Source organism: Patagioenas fasciata, chromosome 5 (assembly GCF_037038585.1).
Source record: "Patagioenas fasciata isolate bPatFas1 chromosome 5, bPatFas1.hap1, whole genome shotgun sequence".
NCBI lineage: Eukaryota > Metazoa > Chordata > Aves > Columbiformes > Columbidae > Patagioenas > Patagioenas fasciata.
Window position 1 is genome coordinate 53,464,694 of NC_092524.1, and position 23,142 is coordinate 53,487,835.

Genomic DNA, 23,142 nt, shown 5'->3' on the forward strand with positions numbered 1-23,142 from the left:
TGCTGATTTCTGTGCTTCATTACTGACCTCAGCTTCCAGGGCCCTGAGAGCATAATGCCCCAGATTCCTACTTAAATGCATGGCTAGAAGAAGGAAGCACAGATACAGTAGTTCTGAGAAAATTCCCTTATCACTACAAAATAGTGGAAATGAAATGAATTCAAGATTAGAAAATTTTATATGAGGAAAAAAACATAACTTCCAAAACAAACAATGAATAAAGGAAGTTCAACTCCACTTTGTCATACTGTCTTACAAGAGAAGGAAATACAGAAGGTATGAGAAGAAACTCAGAAGTTAAAAACACAAGATACTGCCCATGCTGAATGTTACGATAATTACATTTAAAATATTTATATGAAAGGTCTAATTTATACTACCACCTTTAAATACTCCAAAACTTATACTAATTTAAAAACCAAACAAACAAACAAACAAACTTCAGAAGCACCGGAAATACATACTTAGTTTTCTCAGAGTAAGTACACAATTTTAATTGCAATGGATGAAAAGCACAGATGTTGTTCACAAATCCAATCTTCATCATTGTTTGAAACAAATCTTAATTCGCTGAAATCTGAACAGAATTAAAATCTGCTAAACAAGACTAAAGGTCTAATTAGGCAAAGGAAAATACAGAAGAGGCATTTATCACTAATGGTGAATTTTATCAATATTCAAATTTTATAAATAATGTCAGTGGTAAACTTTCTTTAAAAAAAACCACAGAACATATAATTTAAGTGTTTTCCATTAAGCCTTCTGGTTTAAGTAGCTTATCTTTTGGCTGCTTCAAGTTACTGCTAGAAACAGACAGAACACATTAAAAATCAACCCTTCTTGCAGTATGCACAGAATCCGTTTACATAAGCACATGGATACATATATACTAACTTCAACGCAACTATTCATGCAGTTAACAAGCCTCTAAGCTATTCTGTTAACAAACAACTGAGTTTCTTTAGACTTGGATTTCAAAGGAACTAATGTAGAGTAAGTGGTATCTGGGGAGTTTCGTTGTTTGTTTTACCTGGAAAAAGGGATGCTGTTTGATTTCATCAGCATCAGTGGGACCACAGCCTAGCCTCTTCTTGGGGTCTTTCATCAAGAGACGTTGAATTATATCCTTAGATAGTGCACTCATTTCTTGTGGATAAGGTGGCTCACTTTTTAATATCCTCCTGTAAAACAAGCAAAATAACAATCACTTGGTAATTACTTAATGTGTTGAGTGTTAACTCAAAGAGCTACCATACTGCTAGCAGTGTTTGACATTTCTCTTAAACTTTATTGTACCCAAAGACAGAAGGATGACAAATCTGAGACCAACTTGTTTCTTTGTTTTATAATAAAGACACATTTGAGGAAATGAAGACATAAAGCACAACATCCATAGGATATAAATTCTGTAACTTAATCCACCAAAGAAAAACAATCCTCATTTCATACATACTAAGCCTACCATCACTATTCAAAAGAAATCTCATGGCTACAACAGATAGCTCCACAAAGACATTATCTTGATGCTTAATAGCTCTCAAAATAAACTTCCTAAAAAAAAAACAATTCCAAAGTTAGAAAACAAAGAGGAAAAAAAAAAAAAAACACCACTAACTCGGGCCATTTGAGGTTTGCCTTGTATATTGTGTGCAGCGCTCATGCCCTGCTCTTGAAAGGAGACACTATAACTGGAAATGTTTTAGAGAAGAGTAACAAGATTAATCAGAAACATAGAATGTGTTTCACATGAAGATCTACAAAAGAGGCCAGGAATACCAGCTTAGTGAAAAGCCGACTTAAGGAGACTGGGCATAATGTTTCCCTCGAAATGAGAAATGGTAAAGAGAAAGTGGATAGGGACCTCACTGTCTCTTTCAATACAAGAACTAGGAGGCATCAAACAAAGCTAGTGGAAGTTCAACATCTTCGAAGCCTAAGTAGAATCACATTTCTATACCGATCTTTTATACGTGTAGGTCCCACAGTTTTTATATAAAGAGGAAGGCAAGCTTTCCTTCAGTTATTCCAAATGTAGATATTGAATTTAAGGATTCTGAAGGAAAATGGAAAATGCACACAGGGACAACACATACCAAAGACACATCAACAGGTTAAACATACACAAAATCCTTTAGCATACAGAATCACAGGGTGGCTGAGGTTGGAAGGGACCACCGGAGGTCCAGCTGCCCTGCTCAAACATAGTCCCCTAGAGCCAGCTGCCACAACCATGCCCAGAAGCCTTTTGAATGTCTCCAAGGAGGGACACTCCACCACCTCCCTGGACAACCCACGTCAGTGCTCTGTCACCATCACAGTAAAAATGTTTCCTGATGGCCAGAGGGAATCTCCTGTGTTTCAGTTTGTGCCCATCGCCTCTGGTCTGTCACCGGGCACCACTGAAAAGAGCCTGGCTCCCACTTGTCTGTACCCTTCCTTCAGGTGTTTGATCACATTGGTGAGAGCCCCCCAGCCTTCCCTTCTCCAGGTAAAACAGTCCCAGCTCTCTCAGTCTTTCCTCTTATGCTTCAGCACCTTATTCTTCTTAAGGGCAACTTTGCTGGACCCTCTCCCATGTGTTCATGTCTCTCTCGTACTGGGGAGGCCAGAACTGGACCCAATACTCCAGGCATGGCCTCCCAATCACTGAGCAGAGAGAAAGGATAAACTCCCTTTTCAAGTGCAGCCCCGGACACCATCTGCTAACTTCGCCACAAGGGCACATTGCTCCCTCATGTTGAAACTCAGTGTCTCTATATCGATATACGTATTCTCACTGCTGTGTCTTCAGGAAGCACAATATATAGAGGGACAGAATATTTCCACTAAACACAGATTTTGAAGCTTTGAGACACTGTGCCACTGAAATTACATGAGGCTGTGGCACCACTAAAATCTCAACAGCTATATGCCTCTGAGCTTAAGTTGATCACTGCAGAACATTTCTAAATTTTGTTTAAAGTTACTGCATGACATATCCTTAGAGACAGCTATCCCATGGGAAATTTTTTATCTTGAAATACGTAACTTCTTGATTACCCCAAAAATAGACGCAAACGTATTGTTTCCTACATAATCTTTTCCTGCCAGTGTGGAAGGACAAAAACAAGTTTAATATGCACCTATCCCAGGGTTTGTTCCTACTAGCGTAGCATTCAATTTCAAGTAAACGAAAAGACAAAGTAAGCTAACCTCTTCATTTAAGTAAAACTGAAATGAGTTGGGAAAATACAGTCTGAGATTTAAGATATAGCATCTTCAAATGATCTAAGGATGATCTGCCAGTGAGGGTCTAAATCACAGCCACTCTGCTAGGGGAAGTAACAGCAAGCATAAGCCTTGTCTTCAGCTTCTGTACACACTTCACTTTACAGAAAAGCAAAAGAAAGTACAATATTGGCAAATGATTTCTTAATAAGAGATGTTAATACTAAATTTAAACATTACTGAACAAGAGGATTCTCATACCGTAGGACTGGTGGAGAAGTATAGGTCTCTTTGTAAAGACAAGTTCTCTTTGGGCTCTCAGAAGGGGAAAATAAAAACCTAAGTCAGTATTTTTTAAAACTGATTTCTAAAGCAAATGCGCTTACAACTCTGGAATGTCCTTAAAATCCAAAAGGCAAATTTTAGAGCATTCTCCAGTCTGAAAAAATGTCAGAGATTACAGATGGCCAAGTCAGATAAAAATTTGAAAAAGTCTCTGAAAAAAGACACTGAATTGGGATGATATGTAGCATTGGTAAAAGAAAAAAATGAGCACAATTTCTGTGGGTAGCCTCAGAAGATCAGTCTCTGTAGTACTGATGTTATTAAGTGCTAGCACTAAGAATCTTGCCTGTGTTTCAGGTTTCGCATGCAAATACCAACCTTCACATAAGAAAAAGAGAGTGAAACAAACATAAATAGTGGAAAGTCTTTTATAGAATTCTGCACTGCAAAGTTACCAGAAAATTCTCAGCCAGAAGAACATCAGTAACAACAGCAGTAAACCTCATCCTTCTAATTGCAAATTTTCAGTGACATATGGCTTGTCTTCGGTCAGCCTGGGAACTGCAATCGGTGGCACCATTGATGTGGTAACTGAGCAGAGAGACCCAGCTGACACTGAGACAGGTTTATAAACTAACTTTTCATATTACTTGACATTCTGCTCTTTGGGTAGAGAACACTCCTTAAAATATCGGAGGAAGCAATTCCCTATTTGACAGATTATAGCTGTCAAACAACTAGCATGCATATTTTGCCAATGATAGTTCAGTATGATACTGTATTTTACCTAATGGAAAATTCTGTAGCAACAGCACCAGTAATTCCTGCCTTTTGCCAAGATTATTGTTTTGAATTATTTCTTTTTACAGACAGAATTAACAACGAAGTGGTATTTAGCTACGTGAAAAGCAAGCTATGATCATATTGAGGGATATCTTCCGTCTGTTGACCCTCCTAGAGCCCACTGCAGAGAAGGCAGCATTTTGCCATGCTGTACAAGCAGACTCCATGTGATCTTCATTTACACATGCCAGTGGCATCCATTCAGAAATACTTCTGAGGTGAACCAATACTACAAATTATTAACGATGCTCTGAATTCAGAGAACCACACTATGTAAGTAGTGAAGAATGAAGCGGATTTCTTTAGAAGTTCCAAGAACTACTTGCAATTATAATGGAATTCAAGTATGTGAAGCTGCATACACATTACTGAGGATGGAAAGCAAGCTGCCAGAAATGAAAGACCATATGGCATCAACATGTGGAAGAGCAGATATTGGTGAAGACTATGGACCAACTGAAGAGAGTCTGGCTTATGAGTGCAGGACTAGTGAAGTGTGTACTGAAGGTAAGTCATTCAAGGCTGTAACAGCAGCCCATAAAGCGTCCAGAGGAGGGAAGCTGCATGTGTCCCAAGTCCCTCCCGGGATGTCTGTGCTTCTGAAAAGAAGCTACGGTCTTTAGCATCAACCTTCCTTTCCTTTTTGGAACCACCTCCCCCCTCTTGTCCATCTCATGTTGGTGTGGTCCAATAACAGTGACAGAAGTAAGCAGGAAGAATTAAGCATTCCAAGTGGCAACTGTGGTCAGAGGTGCTGAAGGATGACTGTCATATTTGCTGCTTCTCCTAATCTAGTACAACCCCTCTGAGCTGGGATGAGCTGTGCTTACCCCTGCTGGTGAGAGCACTCTGGCTGTACCTAAAACACTCCGAGAGAAACCAACCGTTGCACAGGTCAAGGGGATTATCACTTTGAAGTCCTGGATCCCTGCCACCTTACCCCTCTCTGTGGCAGACTCTGCAGAGCTGGGAGCCAACACCATTGGGACAGTGTGTCGGGAACTTCAGCTCTGCTGAGTTTCTCCCATAAATACTACACACCAAGAGCATACACAAGAATGTGAAGGTCATGGTAATAAAGGATGAGGAGGAAGAGATGTTTACTCTTCAGTGAGTGGAGGATACAGTAGGGAAATGGCACTTGGATCTTTAAATGTTCCTCCTCTTTCTCAGTCTCTTCAGAGCCACTCCTGTGTAAAAAGTGCAGGCTGCTAAGCCTGACCAATCAGCCGAGGAACTTGCTCATTTTGTTATGAAAAACTGAGTTGCCACCACTGATCTATGCAATTTAAAAATTACATAGCCTGACCATAGGTTCCTTATCTGTTCTTTATCAAAGCAGTAGAGAAGGGATATGCGTTTGCTGGCTGAATAAAACATTCTTCTACAGAAGGCATAGTATTTAAAACCAACCATAAATGCAAACCTCATGTGCTAAAGGTGTATATCACAACATCAGTCTAAAGGGAATTTGGAGAGGATTCTGACCTCGTTCATTCCAGGGTGATAATCTTCAGGACTTAGGCAGGAATGCCCTTGCAATGCTCAATAAAGGCCTTATAGAGATAAACAGTGTCACTGGGAGTTCTCCAACACAAACGGCAGATTTCTCCCAGTGGTTAAGATAAAATGAAAGGGGAAAATATGCTGTTAACCAGAAGCTGAAAGATATTTTCCTAATTTTTCATTTTAATTAAGTCTGTAAAAAGCAGACCTAGTCAAAATTCTGATACACCACATACCTGAGAAAATCCAATTTATGTCGAAGAACATGGAAACATCTATTGACAACAGGACCAATTTGGCAATTTGACTTATTGATCAATTTATCTTTTAGCATTAGATTGACCCATCTATAAACTATATTGTAAAAATTATTATTAAATATATCCACTGAGAAGTAAAGCATAAGTTATAGAAAACCAATTGAAGATGGGGTGCCTGAAAAAACTAATGCCAATTAATTATTGGAAACCATAACTACAGAACTTCCTTAAAATAGAAACAGTGAGAAACAAAACTAATTACAAGTAAAGAGGATGAAAATGCTAAGGAAGTGGTAAACATTATATGCCAACCAAAGAAAGGTTTTATAGACAAAAAAACCCCACAACCACAAACACAAAACAAAACACAAACACAACTATTTTGGTTAAGACACAGATACGATACATATACGATAGTGAGATGGAAGCCACCTTTCACCCTCCACTTTGATTAGCCTGAACTTGACTCTGGAAGAGATTATAAGAAAGCATCAAACATGTAGAACCTTAAGTTCTTTTTGATTCCACCAGGTAAAAGACACAATTAGATCATTAAAAAAAAAAGAAAGGATCACCACAGCTGACCAACATAAACATCAGGTTTATGCTAGAACTTTTATTGCTATAGTCTATTATCAGTGCTCTCAGAACTGTATTATAAGCATCAAAAAGATACTTATCCATCCTGATGTTCAAAGAATAAAAGAAAGCAGTTCCAAGCTGTAACCCTGTTAAAGGACAGAGGGACAAGCTTCCAAAGCAGAGTTTTCCCCTTCACATTTGAGAACAACTCTACTGAATGCCCTGTCATCTCAGACTACTAATGGCAGATTATTTCATTGCAGCTTTGAGCAGTCAGATCTGTATGTGCATCCCAAGTTCTAGGCAAGTCAGAGACTTTGATGCAATACTTAGATTTTCTTAAAACCATCTGCTTTACTGAAAGGTTGAAGAGATCTGTAGGCAGAGTTACTGACGTGATGTGATTCACATGAAGTCTAGCATCAAATGGTTTTCTTCATGTGGCACAGATTTTCTAACTCATTGCTATCTGTTAGAAAAGCATCATTACATTATCATCTATCAGTTCTTGGACTCTGGACTCCCATCATCTAAGAGAATAAATGCTTTATATTCTAGGTAGACAGCTATATACTCTAGGACAAAATTCCATTAGACACCATGCAAATTACAAGTTGGATTTAATGACTGCTCTGTCCTTTAAAAGATCTAACAATCACTGGAGTCTTCACAGGTAGAGAATAAAGAAGGGAATCCCAGTATACACCTGTTATGCATCTTCCCAACAGTTTTATCAAGAGAAGATTTCTCACAAAATCTTGGACAACATAACTTCACAGCATCTAACGGATGGTCAAATTTCAGCTGTCCTCTGTGAAGTTTTAATAAAGTCTAACCAACTATGCCAAATAAAAAGCATAGGATGCTATTAGCATTAGTATGCTAAAATGGCATCATATGCTGCTACAGATTATTTTATAGATGCATATATGTGTGAAAACGGAAAAAGATAGGTATTTATTTATTACCCCAAAGCTGGTAAGATTTTCTAAGCTGCTATACAGCAGCAAAATAATACTCCAAAAGCTTCATGCCCATTTTAAATCCCTGTATGCATGACAAGACCCTCAAAAGTCAACACCCATAAATGGATCTGTCTGTCTTTAAAGTCAGTACTAAACATCATTCATGGTCAAACTGAAAATACTGGGTTTGTAACCAAACCCAGCCCTTGCCCATGCTCTTGCAAGATGGGTCCCATCCATGGCTCTGCAGCAAAGGAAATCCAGAATTCTCAAAAATGAAAGGAAGGTTTGGGAAGAAAGGAGAAGAATGGGGAGAGGGTATACTCGAGAAGGAGAGATACTGTAATAAATCTATGAAATTTTTTAATTAAGTTTAATAAACCATAACACCAAGCATTAAAAAAAAAACCAAACAAACACAACTCTTCACAGCCAGAGAGACAGAGACATAAGAGAAAGTGAAGTGTGCACTTAAGCTGTGCTTGCCATGAAAGAGTAGTCCACAGTGTTGTCAAAAAGGTTATGATAAAAGAACTGAACACAATCCCTCATTAGAAAGAATAAAAAAACATACAAACCACACAGTAACTATTTCTGACAGAAGAACTTAATTGTCCTTTAGATATTTCAGAACGAAACTTCGTGCTCAAACTGAACAGCATACAGCCATTGTACCACACACGGGAATAAAATTACCTAAAAATACCTAAGATTACTTCCCACTTAGGTAAAATAAAAGGACCTGGATTCATTTAGATGATGTTTTTCCTTAAACTCAGAAAAATCAAAAGCCATGGAAACTGTGCTTTCAGGGCTTGAGACTGAGTAAGAGAAAACTGAATTCTCTAAATCTGTTGCAAGTTAAGGCATATGTAGGTTGGGTAATACAATTTCTGTTTAGAATAACTTTACCATCGAGAAAGAAGTTTGTATTAACTCATATCTCCATGCCAGTGCTAGTGATTTCATTACCATTGGCAACTGTAAATTTCTGATGAAATTATCTTCAATTCAGTTTTTATCAGTTTAGAACAGAAATGAAACTAGAAAGACCAAAGATAGTTACAAAGAAAACATGCAAACTATTTAATTGTAAGTGTAAAACTATCTAGGATCTGCCTCCCAGTTCAACAGAAAACTCATACCGAAAAGGCTGCAGACATAATCGGAAGAATTAATACTCAAAAATGACACTAAGTGTAAATCGTGAATGTATCCTCATTGACAAAATTATCTTGCTTCTAGGCCAGACAAGCTTAGAATAAAGACAGGTACTGAAAATTCAGCTGTTATTTCTTGAAGGAGCTCAGTGTACTCCCCTCCCGCATTTTTTTCTAGAGTCTCTCTAAGATTCCTGTTCTGGTAGAGACCTAGAAACTAATAAACAGGCCTCAAACTTTAAGATTTTGACTGATTTTATAACAGAAGTAAAATAAACTATCTAAATAATTGATGTATGTTCTGTTGCCCATTATAACTTTAAATATCAAGTGACTTGAGGTGAAGGTCAGAACCATAATAATATATTCCAACAGGAGCAAGACTATTCTTAGTCTGGGGACTGAACTTCCAAGCTGATCTTAACAGTGGTTACTAATCTGTGCAATGTAAGTCCTCAGCTCCCCAGACCAAGAGAAATGCAATAATATGAAATGCTCATTTTTTTGGTAAGATTTCAGTAATATGGTCTGGGTATGCTTATTGCTTTGTCTTTTTAAAATGCTCCAATGTTTTTACATGGGTACTGAAAACAAACCTTTAAGCTTTAAAGTGTGGAGATTACTGCACATAACAAATGTGACAGTCAGGAAGAGTTTACATGTAAAATTTAAGAATGGTATAGGTTATTTCATTTCCATAAGTATCGTAGACATTTCTTCTGAGATATGCAAGTACGGCTAGAAAAGATCACATTGTTTCATGTTAATAAAATAAAATTAAATTAAAATAAATTAAAATAAAATAAAATAAAATAAAATAAAATAAAATAAAATAAAATAAAATAAAATAAAATAAAATAAAATAAAATAAAATAAAATAAAATAAAATAAAATAAAATAAAATAAAATAAAATAAAATATTACCTGTGACAAAAAGGTGGGAGCAGGGTACATCCTGACACTTTAAGGCAGTAGTCTGATGGAGTGACCTAGCAAGAACTGACAAAAATCTCTCTAGCTGAATATATGGTTCATTATGTATAAAGATTTTGAATGTGATAATTCTATTTGCATATGATTTCATATTTCATTTGACTTCCTTTTCACAAGTAAACATGTAAGAGGGTTGAATATCTACAAAGCTGTTGTTTCACTGTAGTTTAAACAGAACAGGTCTTTTGGAAAGGTCAGTTGATTATTTCAATGATCTGCTGAGGTTATGAAACCTATCTGCTTCCAGATGCCATTCTGTTAAACAGAACGACAGCACATAAAATGTTACCCTGGTAGCACTTTCTTTCTAAATTTTAGATTAAAACTCCCACAAAACACATATTCTGGCAGAAGCATCACTTTGTGTGAAAGCACGTATACTTTACGGTTTTGAATCTTACCTAGAAATCTCTGCTTGGGAATTCTTCTCTCCATCAACTGTAAATGGTGATGCTCCAGTTAATAATTCATACATAAGAACACCAACACTCCACCAATCAACAGCCTATAGAACAAAAATAGTTATGTATGTTACGACACATTGAAGTAAAATCGCTAACATGAGAAGGAACACGACATTGCATGCAGAAAACAACCAGCATACAAAAAGCCCACCTATCTATACAAAAGCAAACCTGTACACAATAAATCATAAACAACTGCAGTAATGATTGGAGGTATATTCTAGACTAAATGAATTTTCTTTTTAAATCGCTCCACTTAGATTCTTCAACTTATTTCTCAAGATGAACTCTTTCCACTGACTACTAAAGTTCTTTTTGATTTCTACCACTGTGAAAGGATAAGAATTCTAAAATGTACTTGACATACCAGAGAAACCTAAGCCTTGCTAAGAAGCAGAGGAACCTGAACTTCCAGGAACCTCAGAATGAAACTAAGGAACTTCCAAAAATCACAATTTAAGAGCACAGTAAATCATGTTATGGAATTTTATTTTATATTCCCTGGCAACATATGTGATCATTGACTTCTTATATACTAATCATATTATTCATATCTCTGATACCTCCTACCTTACAAAGTATTTCTCTCTTTCAAAAGAAAAGATGCTGCTATGAATAATAAAGGAAACAGTTTAGTCGTTTCAACAAAATCAGTTTAACTACAGGTGCTTGAACTTCTCAGTTTTACTTCCATGAAATTTGCAACTCAGTGAAACTTCCAAAAGTTGTGCTTTACTTATGATGACAACATTAATACAATACAGGAAGACAATTAGTGAAATTATGACAATTTGGCCTCAAATTTTAGGTTGTTTGCTCCAAGATACACTAAATGTGGTGTTTCATATATTCAGCCAAGACTGCCTAGAAGAACTAGCTGAAGAAGTCTCTGTATTCTTAGCAATCACATTTGCAAATACACAATCAGAGAAAATCCCAAAGAAGAACTTTTTCTTGGCATATGTTTTTCCAAAGGAAAAGGAGGATCTGTAGAATCAGAAATTTAACTTTAAAAGAAAATACTCAAGCAAGTCTTTTAGATAAATAACACAGCTATCCAGAAGAAACTACAAATCAAAAACACTGACTAATGCGAGCACAGCATACTAAAGCAATCTCATTTCCTCTTTTTTTAAATAAGATCTTCGAGCTGCTGGATATGCAGTAAGTATGAAAAACACTAAAATCCTTCTAACACTGCGTGACGTGACGTTGCCAACGGCAGGGAAAGGGTGTGTGCTGGAAACAATTACCATCACACAGGTAACTGCAAAATCATCTTTATTTATCTGCTCACATTTGGTAGCAAACTGTGAAGTTATTTTTTATGGAATACTGTATGGCTCTGTACTATATCTAATGAAAGTATCAGATAGAATCAATCAAAGATAACGGAAATTCCTCTTTAATAAAATCAGCAACAATATTGAATTTGTAAGGACTCCAGGAGACAGAATCACAATGCAAAGTGACTGATGCTTTGGAGAGATGCTCTGAAACTGGCAAGACTAAACCAAGAAACAGAATGCAGGAAAGAGCTTGAACTCCTAAGTCTGTAAAATTCCAATTTTAATAATGACTAGGCAAGCAGCACGGTAGATAACGATGTAGAGGTTAGAGTGGAGTACAAAGTAGGTGTGAGACGATGCAGTGAAAAGACAAGGCACATTCTACGTTAAGTTTAAGAGAAGGATATGGGAGGTAATCATTCTGCTGTCCTTCAAACTGCCAACTCTCAGCTGAAATACAGTGCCCCCACAGTGCTCCCCACCTGCAGAAAATACACAGGCAAACTCGGAGCAAAAGAGAAGCAGAACACAGAGAGAAAAACAAAGAACCTTCTCAGGCAAAAGTCAGATTGAGTACAGTTAGTCTAGAAAAAGGAGATGGAGCGTGACAGGATGTTTTCCAGTGCTGAAAAGGCTGTTATAAGAGGAACTATGACTAACTATATTTCATGATACCCAAAAGAAAATCAACTCAATCTACAGCAAAAAAACCCAGAGATTAAATATTCTCTGAACTTCTCAGTATAGCGAGTAATCGGAATAACATATCTAGGAATATTGTACTATTGTATTATCTGTGAATTACGGTTATCCTGATCTTTCCCATTAATTACTGACACTTTAATGCATAATAAAACTTGAACCTCAAGCTAAGTAGAATTTATTTTTACAATCTGAGAACATTTATAACATTAATAACCCACTCCATATTTCAAGAAAGATAACAGATTTCCCTGATGTATGATTTCAAAAATATATTAGGATTAGCCAGAATACAGTCATTTTTCCACTCTGAACTACATAGTTTTTTATCTAAAAGGAAGTGTCAGCTGAGTTTTTTCATCCCACTGCACATTCAGAACAAATTTTGAACACAACATAAATAACCCTCAACACCTTTATAAATATGCCTTTTACTTGAGACTAAAAACTAACAATACATCATGTTGTTGTTTTTAAATATAGGCAATAATCTGTTTCAGGACAAGCTGAAATAAGGCATGCTTAAATAAGACACTATCATATTTTACAAAAAATCCTCAAGCTGAACAATAGCACTATCTAAAGAATTTATTCATTCCCAATAATAAACTTGAATAGAACATACCTTATCATGTCCTGCATCTCCTCCTCTTACAATATCTGGAGCCATGTATTCTATCGTTCCACAGAAGGAATACGCTCGCTCATTCTAGCAAAAAAAAAAGAAAATAACATTCATGTCAAACAATTACATTATACAAATCATATGGGACAGATATGGCTAACAGTTCCAAGATGCTGGCAGCAATTCTTCTCCAAATAGCTCAGAACTGCTAGCTAAATCATAATGCATCATATGCAGAGATGTATCACATAATGCTACAGAATATTTACGGTCTTCTATAAAAATAAAATGTCATAGGTTTGTGTGACAGTCTAAGATAACCACACAAAAATTTATGTATAGATAGTTTTAAAACTTTCCCGTAAGTCTAAGTGATCTCTACATTTCAGAACTACACAAGATTCCCCAAGGTAATATAGAGACACATTCTGAAGGCTGCAATATCAATACTCTAGACAAAAAAACGAAACCTTTCCATTAAAAAGAGCATTTCATTGTAAGATGTACAATTTGACTAAATTGGATACAAGATCCTTTGGGTTCCCCATATTTAGGAATTTATTATGACCTCTAGAAAAGTAATTTTCTTTTGCAACACACACATATATAAAAACCACAACATTCTCTCAAGAAGAGACTTGGAGAAAGACAAGAGAGAGAAAGAGAAAGGCAGACAGACAGAGTTGTAAATTTAATTTTATTCTACACACTGAAGTTATTGTCTTGATTATGCTCAAAACTAAGCTGCTTTCACAGGCATGTATAATTGTTCCCTGTTAGCGATTTACCTTTGAGGTCAACATGAGGTCATGCTGTACCTTGCTAATGACGAAAGCACATGTGTTTGGGCCATGCAACACTGTTCCTCCCTTATCCTTCAAGCTTCTAGCATTTTGGGGAGAGATCCTGATAGGTCCTTTAAAGAAGAGTGTTCAAAAAAGCAAATATTTCAAAAGTCAGGTTTTACATTTGTAGATTCAGATTTGGAGTTTAAAACAGGTGCTATATAAGAGAATGTACTGCACTAACAAGAGGAAGCTTCTGAAAGTAGAAATAGTGCTCAGTGCTACCCTGAGGCATAAAAATTAAACAGTCCAACAGCATATTATTAAACTGTATTTATTAAAATACATATACTGTGACTGGTTTTGGGGGGTAAAATCCTCAGTTAAGAGGCCTCATTTTGTTCCAATATTAACTTGAAATATTAACTTCTGAGACAAAACCATAAAATAATAAATTTTTCATGATTCAACTTTCTTTTGACACATCTATTGTCTTGCTTTGATTATCTTTTCCAGTACCTGTTATTTAAAAGAAAAATAGTGTGGTAAGAAGCAAAAACAAGCAAAAAAAAAAAATTCAGAGATTCCTAGCCCTCCATCCTGGCATCAGGCAACCTAAAGCTCTTCATATATCCCTCTGTCCATTTTTCCTTCAGCTGGGAAAGAGGGAAGGAGGGGGGAAGAAGGGAAAGGAGGAAAAGGGAGTGAAAAATACAAAACAAGACCATTCTTCACTGGCTGCCTCTCCAAAGAGTAAAGACAGTGCAGCCAAGCTGAGATGTACGGAAACAATTTATAATGCTACTCTATCAAAAGAAATGGATGAAAACTATTATCTAGTTAGCTGCCAATTCAGCACATCATCCACAAAACTATGTCCTTTTTGTCTCCACGTTGTGTAATAAAGCTGGGCTACAAGAGATGCCAGTGACAAGAAACAGCTTGGGGAGTTGTGTATGAATGTATAGACAGGTACAGGAGAATCCTTTTGATCTCAGGTACCTTTTGCTGGTAAGAAGGCCCACTCAAAACATTTCAAAACATGTAGAATTTTTCGTAGTAGCTTCTTTGGTGAACAATTACAATCCTTACTATACATAATCGGTGGGTTTCATTTTCAACTGCATTTACTTTTTTCCTTTTTTTTACCATTTACAATCATTTTAGCTTTTAATATGAAAGATGGAATTTCTGAAATAATATTTGAAGATGAGTTTTACTTCTTTCTTAAATTCATGTATGAGGTATTTTTTTCCCTTGCAAAATTCATTGTTTAAAACCCCCAAAATAATTTTGTAAAAGTTTAAAGAATTGGTATTGTATCATTCAAAAAAAAAATTTTACCATTAAATTTCAATATGAAAAACTCATCGTGTAATTTGCAAACAGGCATTTATAAAGAAAACACTCTGGGACATATTTGTCATGAGATTTACAAAAACTCCAAATCCTCATTCACATAGGGAAATACTTCGGCATTTGATGCCTTTTCAGTTTAGAAGTGGTCTGCTGCTGAAATCTGAGGCTGAACAGAGCCAAGGAGAAGCAAGCAGATGATTATCACAGAGTTCTCAGCAAGAAATTAAGTAGTAAATTGGAACTCAGCATCAGGAAGGAAAAAAAGTGGTCCCACTGAGCATTTTCTTCATAATCAAAACTGATTTGCCACTACATATGCTAGCATCATATTCCAGAAGCCCTGTTGGAACCAGCTTCTGGCCGTTGCAGGGTGAGCATTAAGAAAAAACACTCTGATACCGACTCTTAATAGTTTCTTATTTAACCACACAAATAAGCTCAGAGGACCACAGCACTGCCCAGAACATTAATAAGGTCAACTATCTGAAAGCCAAGTGTTCTGACTCAACTACAAATTGACACAGATTTGCCTTCCTAAGATGCTGTAGGAAGCTCAGACAGTTGAAGTCACAAAATCTGGATACTTACTTGTGACAGACCACTCCATTTATGTTGTGTTTTATTAAATTGCAAGCCTCACCTACTACATCTAGCGGTTTCTTACAGAACACAGTTTTTATAGTATTGTTTCACTATCAGTATGTATGTAAACTTGTCATCGTTAAATATGCCTCTTGTAGGGAGTCACTAACAGTCTTTACTCTTATGCGTTACATGTAGGTTTAAAACCATTTTCAAATAATCTTACTTCCAATGACAGTTTCCTTTTTCATCCTGTTCTGGGCTTCCCAGTACAAAAGAGACATGGATATACTGGAAAGAGTCCAGCAAAGGGCTGCTAAGATTAAGGTACTGAAGCATAAGAGGAAAGGCTGAGAGAGCCGGGACTGTTCCACCTGGAGAGGGAAGGCTCGGAGGGATGTCATCAATGTGGACAAACACCTGAAGGAAGGGTACAGACAAGTGGGAGCCAGGCTCTTTTCAGTGGTGCCCAGTGACAGACCAGAGGCGATGGGCACAAACTGAATCACAGGAGATTCCCTCTGGCCATCAGGAAACATTTTTACTGTGATGGTGACAGAGCACTGATGTGGGTTGTCCAGGGAGGTGGTGGAGTGTCCTTCCTTGGAGACATTCAAAAGGCTTCTGGACATGGTTGTGGCAGCTGGCTCTAGGGGACTATGTTTGAGCAGTGGAGTTGGAGCAGGTGACCTCCAGTGGTCCCTTCCAACCTCAGCCATCCTCTGATTCTGTGACAAAAAGTCACTGTGAGCTGTATTTCACCATTCAGTTGTGAAATCACATCTCACTCACAAATCAAGTATGCAGCCCCCCCAAAATTTAAAAAATCACAACCAAACCCCATTTTGTATTTTCCCTCTGCCTAATTTACATTTAATTCATTTTTATACCATGAATCCAAAGTCCAGAATCTACATTAAGGCTTTTATTGTATGAGATGTAAGACAAGAAAGGAAATTATTAAATACCAACTGAACTTGGATTGCCTACAGATGAATTCTCCCTGAACACGCACATCTTGCAAACACTCGATCTTAAGAATTTTCTGTGTAATGCAGAATGCTCATTTTTTTCCCTCACTCAGCATGCATGCCTTAAACAGTGTGGGTCCCCGTTGCAGAACAGCAAGTAATCAGGCAGTAACGGAAGGAAACAAAAGCATGGTTGACCCATCTCTAATAACTTCATATGACAATATTGACTTTGTCTTTGAAAGAGTGCCATTATGTCCCAGTCAGCAGTGCTTCCATGTTTACAGATAATCTGGAGACTGTGTTCAGTCCTCTAGCACATAACAGCTGAGTTTGATTTGTTTTTTTCTTTACCAAGTTCAGCATCATTACTGAACATCTGTGCAACAGCAGTTTTTAGTATACGTATACAAAGTGGCTGCTTCAAACTGGTTAGCTGCTTAAGGGTGCAACATCTTTTCATGAAGCCACTGATACAAAGAGAATTTTGAGTTCTTGACACTGAACATAGTTATGTTCACCTGGACAGCCAGGCAGTTTGCTTTGTTAAACCATCCCTCTGTTAAATTAGAAAAACAAGTTACATTCTCTGAACATTTTTCTTCCAGAGGAGCTACACACTGACACTGCAGACGTGCCAATATGTATTACCAGAATGTTTCTAATAAATACTCTAGTACCACACATGGGGCAGACCTCTAACTTTTCCCACTTCACTTAGGGCAATATAAAAGACAGTTCCACCCTCTGAGTTCCTTGCAATCGTTCCGACTGATGGGAGCATCCTAGTGAAATGTAACTGCTTTAGCTTATTAGGGTGTTTTTAATACCATTGTCTATGTGATCGCTGCAGCCTTTTCTCCAGGTTATCTATTTTAGCCTCCGATTTTCCTTCTCCTTCATGAAAAACAGAAACGACATAATTTGTCTTCCAACCAGGGAATGCTGACAGCACCTAGTTACTGGGCAGTTTTAGGACAGAGAATGAGAATTCTGTGACTGTCCATGATGGAGAGGTGAAATGTGGATTAGCATTTGTCCTGGAAGACAGTCACTTCACCAAAGGAAAAAAAAAACTCAGAGCAGTGTCTTCTTTGCTAAGACTATGTACACTGACCTTGGCAGGTTGACTGCAATTACACTATTTCAAGAGAGCAAAAAGCCTAGCTCAGTCAGAAGTGCTGACAAAAGGATAAAGGTCTTGTACTATCATGCTTTTGATGATCTTGTGGTATCATCATGTGCCCTGATTTATAACCAAGGAACAGTTAGGCAGGCATTTGAAACTACCTGAAGCTGCAGAAAGCACATGTGTAAACTTTCCTTTTCAAAGACAGAGAGGACTTATGCCTTCAGAGTTATCTAATGAGCTCCCTCATCAAGTAAAAAAAAGCACATTCACCGTGGGAAAAAAAGCAAGAGGAAAAAACTCCATTTCTCTGCAGAGACTAATCAAATTCTCCACATCTACAGGAAAAGCTTGACAGAGAAATAGTCACTACTATAACATAAGGATGTGTCCTTGAGAGCACACATAGTAGTCTACAGAAATGCAAACCCAGTTTAACAATGTGTGCAGTGGTAGCTCAGACAGTTATTAAGTCTCATAACTGTTCAACAGGTTATAACAGGGTATTTGGGAGAAGAACAGTAATTCCAGAGTGAACCACAGGAATTAGATGAGAGTTCAGGAGAGCCAAGGAATCACACAGGTACAACATGCTCCTGAAGGCTTATCTATCTCTGCCAGGCCAAACTGCCTTTTGGCAGCCAACTATCTGGACAAAGGGCTACTCCATTACGTCTGATTTAAGAAGTTACTGTGCTGGAAGGACAGTGTTCTTTTCCAGCGCCACAAAAAAACTCACATAGCCCAGATACACTGAAAATGTCTCATTCAAAGTCCTAACACATCCAAGAGGGCATAGGAACAGGGCAAAGAAATATGGACAAACAGACTCAGGACAGGTGTTTCCCCAACACCTAGGGGGTGAAGCCCTGCATTATTTTAGTGCATGCACCTAAAGATCTGCATCTGTAAAACACACTGTGTTTTAATATTTGGCTGAAGACATCTCCAGCTAGGAGGACACAGGGATACACCTGTCTTAGAGCAGAGGACAAGATCCCACGGGACTGCTACATGGTATTAGAACTCCTTCAATAAGCAGAGAACATCATTAGTTCAGGGACTCAAAAAAACCCAAGTCAACCATATTCTCTGGAAACTGATACCTGCATAACTGGAAAGTGAATCTTGTGATTACCATGCGTACTCATAACATAGCAGGTAGGGCATCCAAGACAGCTTGAAGGAAAGTATAGAGAATAGCTTTTGGAGCTCTGAAGCAGCCCCAGAGCAAAAGAAGATAACCTTCATCTTGAGTTCAAGACTCAAGCAGCAAGGACTAATGTGTTGGGTACATCCTGAGTCAATGACATCTTCAGTGTGCGGCTGCTGAGTACCAAAGAAAATAAGATTTCTGTTTAGAGTTCTACAGGTAACCAGAAGTTACATCAAGAGAAACATACAATGTACACAAACATTAAGTGCAAAATGCACCTATTTGCTGCCAAATTGTCTGTGGAAGGGACAGACTGAGCAAATCAGAGCATGCCATTTGACCACTGGAAAAATGGGAGCATAAACAAAGAAAAGATCAAACAAAGTCTTAAGAATCCAAAAGATCTTGTTTCAGAGACCTTGTGAACAAAACAAACATACACATCAAAGCAAAGCACCCAAACAAAACTATGAAAGAAAACTATGGAGGTGTGAATGCTGGAAAGCCTGAGCTAAAGTTAACCAACAGAATACTAACAAAAAAAATTAAAAAAAATAAAATCAACACACCTGCAAAGAATAACCAGATGCTCTACCTAGAGTATCTGCCTCAGAATACTGAGGTATATTCCAAGTTTTGTTCTACACACGCCCACCAAGCCTAAGAACAGCATCTATTTGCCATACAAATACTGTTTTGGGAAAATGCTTCAGACTTTGAGCATCTGTGTAATGCAGATATGGAAAGCACTCAAGTGTCTTAAGACAATCATTCTGCCAATTGAAGACATATTATTTAACGTTTAAATATATGGCCTTTGAAGTACTACTTCAGCTTGAAGAACTGCAAAGAACACGTGCTACTGCTCCAACAGACACTTGGGTCCTACAATCCTATGTCTTATTTTATTCACAATAGTCTTTGTGCAAACATATTTTAGTCAGAGGATTAGCCAAGTGTTCACTGAAGCCATTCTTTTCAGCATTCACAATTAGGACCCACTTTTCCAACTACATGAAAGGTCACCTTTGAAACAGAACAGTTCGCTTCTGTTCTCCAACCACTTAATGCACAAATACTTTGTTCTTAACTGAGCCAGACTACTGTGCTGAACATTAGATATGAAACATTCTGAAACCACTCTACTATCATATTCCTTCAAATGATGAAACTTGAGTCCTTAAATGAATTTCACAACTAAATAAAATAAAATCCAAGCTACTCTTACCTAAATGTTCTTTTATAGTGTATGTGTTCACTAATAATAATTCCTTGCTAATAGAAGCAAGAGTAGGACATGGTTAAAATTTGGTTAAACCTTACTGTACATAATTTCCAGTGTAAGAATTACAAGAAATGGAAACTACACAATATCAGGGAAAGGGCACATCTCAGCTATTAAATTGTCTCGGACTTCAATTTCCTTGCATTCTGTACTCTCATATAATATTGTAGGAACATAAATAGTTTAAGAATTACTCCTTTAGCGTATTCAATATTAAAAACTGACAACAAAACCAAAACTTGGACACAATAAGTGCTGTTGGGCCAAAGAACACTAAGACGACCTCTACAGCTGGAGTCAGAGTTGCAACCTCCACTGACATGTATTTCATCTGTCACCAACAATGAGTGAGTAGCACCTGGTAACACAGGGCAAGAAGGTGCAGAGGAGCAGAAGGGAACCAGCCAGCTCGAGAGAAGCTCACCTGAGAGCCTTCAGGGCTGCATTCAGGACTGACTTTCCACAAGGGCACTGAAAAATTCTCCAGTCCAGACAAGAATGACTTACTAGTTCTTGTCACGTTTTTGTTATGGAGAAATAACTGAATTATTGTGCATGTTTTGGCTGGGTTCTTCCACAGATTTCAGCAACATTCTTATGAGACTCTTATGTTTGTCCATACTTGTTAGCTGGCAAATTAAATTGCTTAATCTGATCTCATCATTATGAAGATTTCAAAATATTACGACCTAGCAAGACACAAGGAATGCTTAGCTGTTGTTAGAGGTACTCTGAAATCACACAGCAAGTTCAAACAAGGTTTTTAATCTAATGCAGACATGGTCTTTCTACTTAAAAGTCAAGGAAAATTCCTCCTTATTGCATGGGTAATAAAATGCTTCATAGAAACTTTCAGATCAGGTATATAGGCGAAAAATCAAACTGATGAAAAATCACAGTTTAGCTAAAACTCTGCATATCTTGGGTCTCCTCTTTAAGTAATGACCTAACAGGTTATACCTCACATGACTGTGTACACCGTGTAATTCATGTGAGCTACTGCTGTGTTTCCAACTTCTATGAAATACTCATGGCTGCAAGTGAAATCCACCACTCTTCCATGAAAATGCCTCTCACCTATAATAAACTGGAACCAGCCTGCACGTAATATATATGACAAAAAGAAAGCCAGTCTCCAGGAGATTTAAATTTTCAAACCAACCTTTTGGAACTGGCAATGTTACAGTCAATATAAAGACCTTGCTCTGAATTCTATTTAGTGAATAAACATTCTGGCACATGAAAATCTATCATCTTGACTGTTATTGATAAGTATTCACAAGCCATGTTTTCTTCTCTGATAGAGGGCAAGTCTTATAGTACCAGGTGCAGGGCATGTGGTAATTTCCTGGGAGATGAAGATGCCAAAAAACATCTCTTTGCACAGAGATAAGATGGACAATTGGGGAAGGGGTCACATGGAACAGAAACAAATGTCAGATGTTAACATTTCTTTGACACCACAGTATTGTAATTCTTGCCCAAGATGTGGTATTTCCAGCTTATGTTCTAGACTAAATTAGACCTGCAGGGCTGCTGCCTGCTCTCAAGGAGGTCAGCCCAGATGATTGCTTGCTGGAGACTACAACCTATAGGGAGGAGAAATACAAAGAGAGAATCTTCGTCCTTGAAGTCATTAGTGTTTCCTAGGTACATCAACCAATCTCTAATGAAAGAAACCAGAGACAGTTGATCTCTCCTGCAATTAAAGACCAACGAAAAGACTGGGGAACAACAGGCTGAAGTACAGCCCTACAGAAAGGGATCTGGGGGTTTTGGTTGATGGTAAGCTCAGTATGAGCCAGCAGTGTGCCAAGTGGAAGAAAGGGACCAACCATATCCTGAGTGCATTAAGCACACTACAGCTAACAACTCAAAAAAAAAAAAATGCCCCACTACACACTCACCTTCAGTACTGTGTGCAGTTTTCAAATGTGTCCAAAGGAGGACAACAAAGATGGTGAAAGGACTAGAGGACATGACTTTTGAGGAGCAGATGAGGATACTAGGTTTGTTCAGCTCGCAGCAGAGGAGATGGAGGAGTAACCTTATTGCTGGCCTATGATATTCTCATGATGGGGAGTGAAGGTGGTCAAGAACTGGAGCAAGTTCCTCAGGGAAGTGGTCATGGCCCCAAGCCTGTCAGTGTTAAAGAAAGTGTTTGGAAAACAGAGACGCGGTTTCACTTTCAGGTGGCCCACACGGAGTCGGCAGTTGGACTTGATGATCCTTGTGACACCCTTCCAACTCAGGATATTCTACAACTCTATGATTCAATGAGACTGAAGCATAGCATGTTTTAACTGTGCCAGGAAACATTTCCATGATGTACAAAAATCTTTAGGTATATAGAATGCTTCACAAGACTTTATAAAACGAAGAAAGGTGACTTAATGCAGCAGATTCTTCAAGAAGGTTCGGTTTTGCCAGGCGTTTCTCATATCTGCAGAAAGACTGGTGTAAATTGTGCTGGATAGCGTTACAGACTGCAAGGACTGTGAATTGATTATTGAGGGTGCAAATTACTGAAAATGATTATCCAAGACACACTTATTGAGAACAAAGTTACATCCTCATCTTCAGCACATAAGGCAGCTGCTCAGCAAGTAAGGAATCTGCTCTGCATGGTTCCCCCTGCCCAAACCTGGCCTGCATTCTTGGATGTTAGTCCATGGGGGAGCCCAGTGTGATGGCACTAAGGAGCACGGGGGAGTGGAGCAACGTGGGGATACCACAGCCAGGCTCTGTGTACAAGGTAGGTACAGAACCAGATGGTACCATGCACATAGCTGCTGTCAGTTCAAAGAGATGAATGTTCCATTCCATCTTTAATTCTAGTTGCTGAGCTAGCAGATGCATTGACATTTGTCTCATGGATCAACTTAGCTCATTATAATACCAAACCACAAAAGATACCCGTTTCCATCACACCCCTATTCCCCCTCGAGCATGTGCCCTGAATTCTTTTAAATTTATACTTTTAAATGGAAGCAA

At 37.9% G+C, this 23,142-nt stretch overlaps 1 protein-coding gene across 7 annotated transcripts in view; it reads right to left on the reverse strand.

Annotated features, from left to right (window-relative positions):
- Window positions 1-23,142, reverse strand: part of RPS6KA5 (ribosomal protein S6 kinase A5) — an 82,694-nt gene that overhangs the window by 19,493 nt on the left and 40,059 nt on the right. For 5 of the 7 annotated variants that reach the window (XM_065838258.2, XM_065838257.2, XM_065838260.2 and 2 more), the window contains 3 exons: window positions 12,882-12,965; window positions 10,203-10,306; window positions 1,031-1,181 (listed from right to left, as the gene is read on the reverse strand). In XM_065838258.2, coding sequence (XP_065694330.1) covers window positions 1,031-1,181; window positions 10,203-10,306; window positions 12,882-12,965 — 339 coding nt within the window. Of the gene's footprint in view, window positions 1-1,030; window positions 1,182-10,202; window positions 10,307-12,881; window positions 12,966-13,669; window positions 13,798-23,142 lie in introns of all 7 variants that reach the window. The other 2 variants (XM_071809558.1, XM_071809557.1) reach the window with 2 other exon arrangements.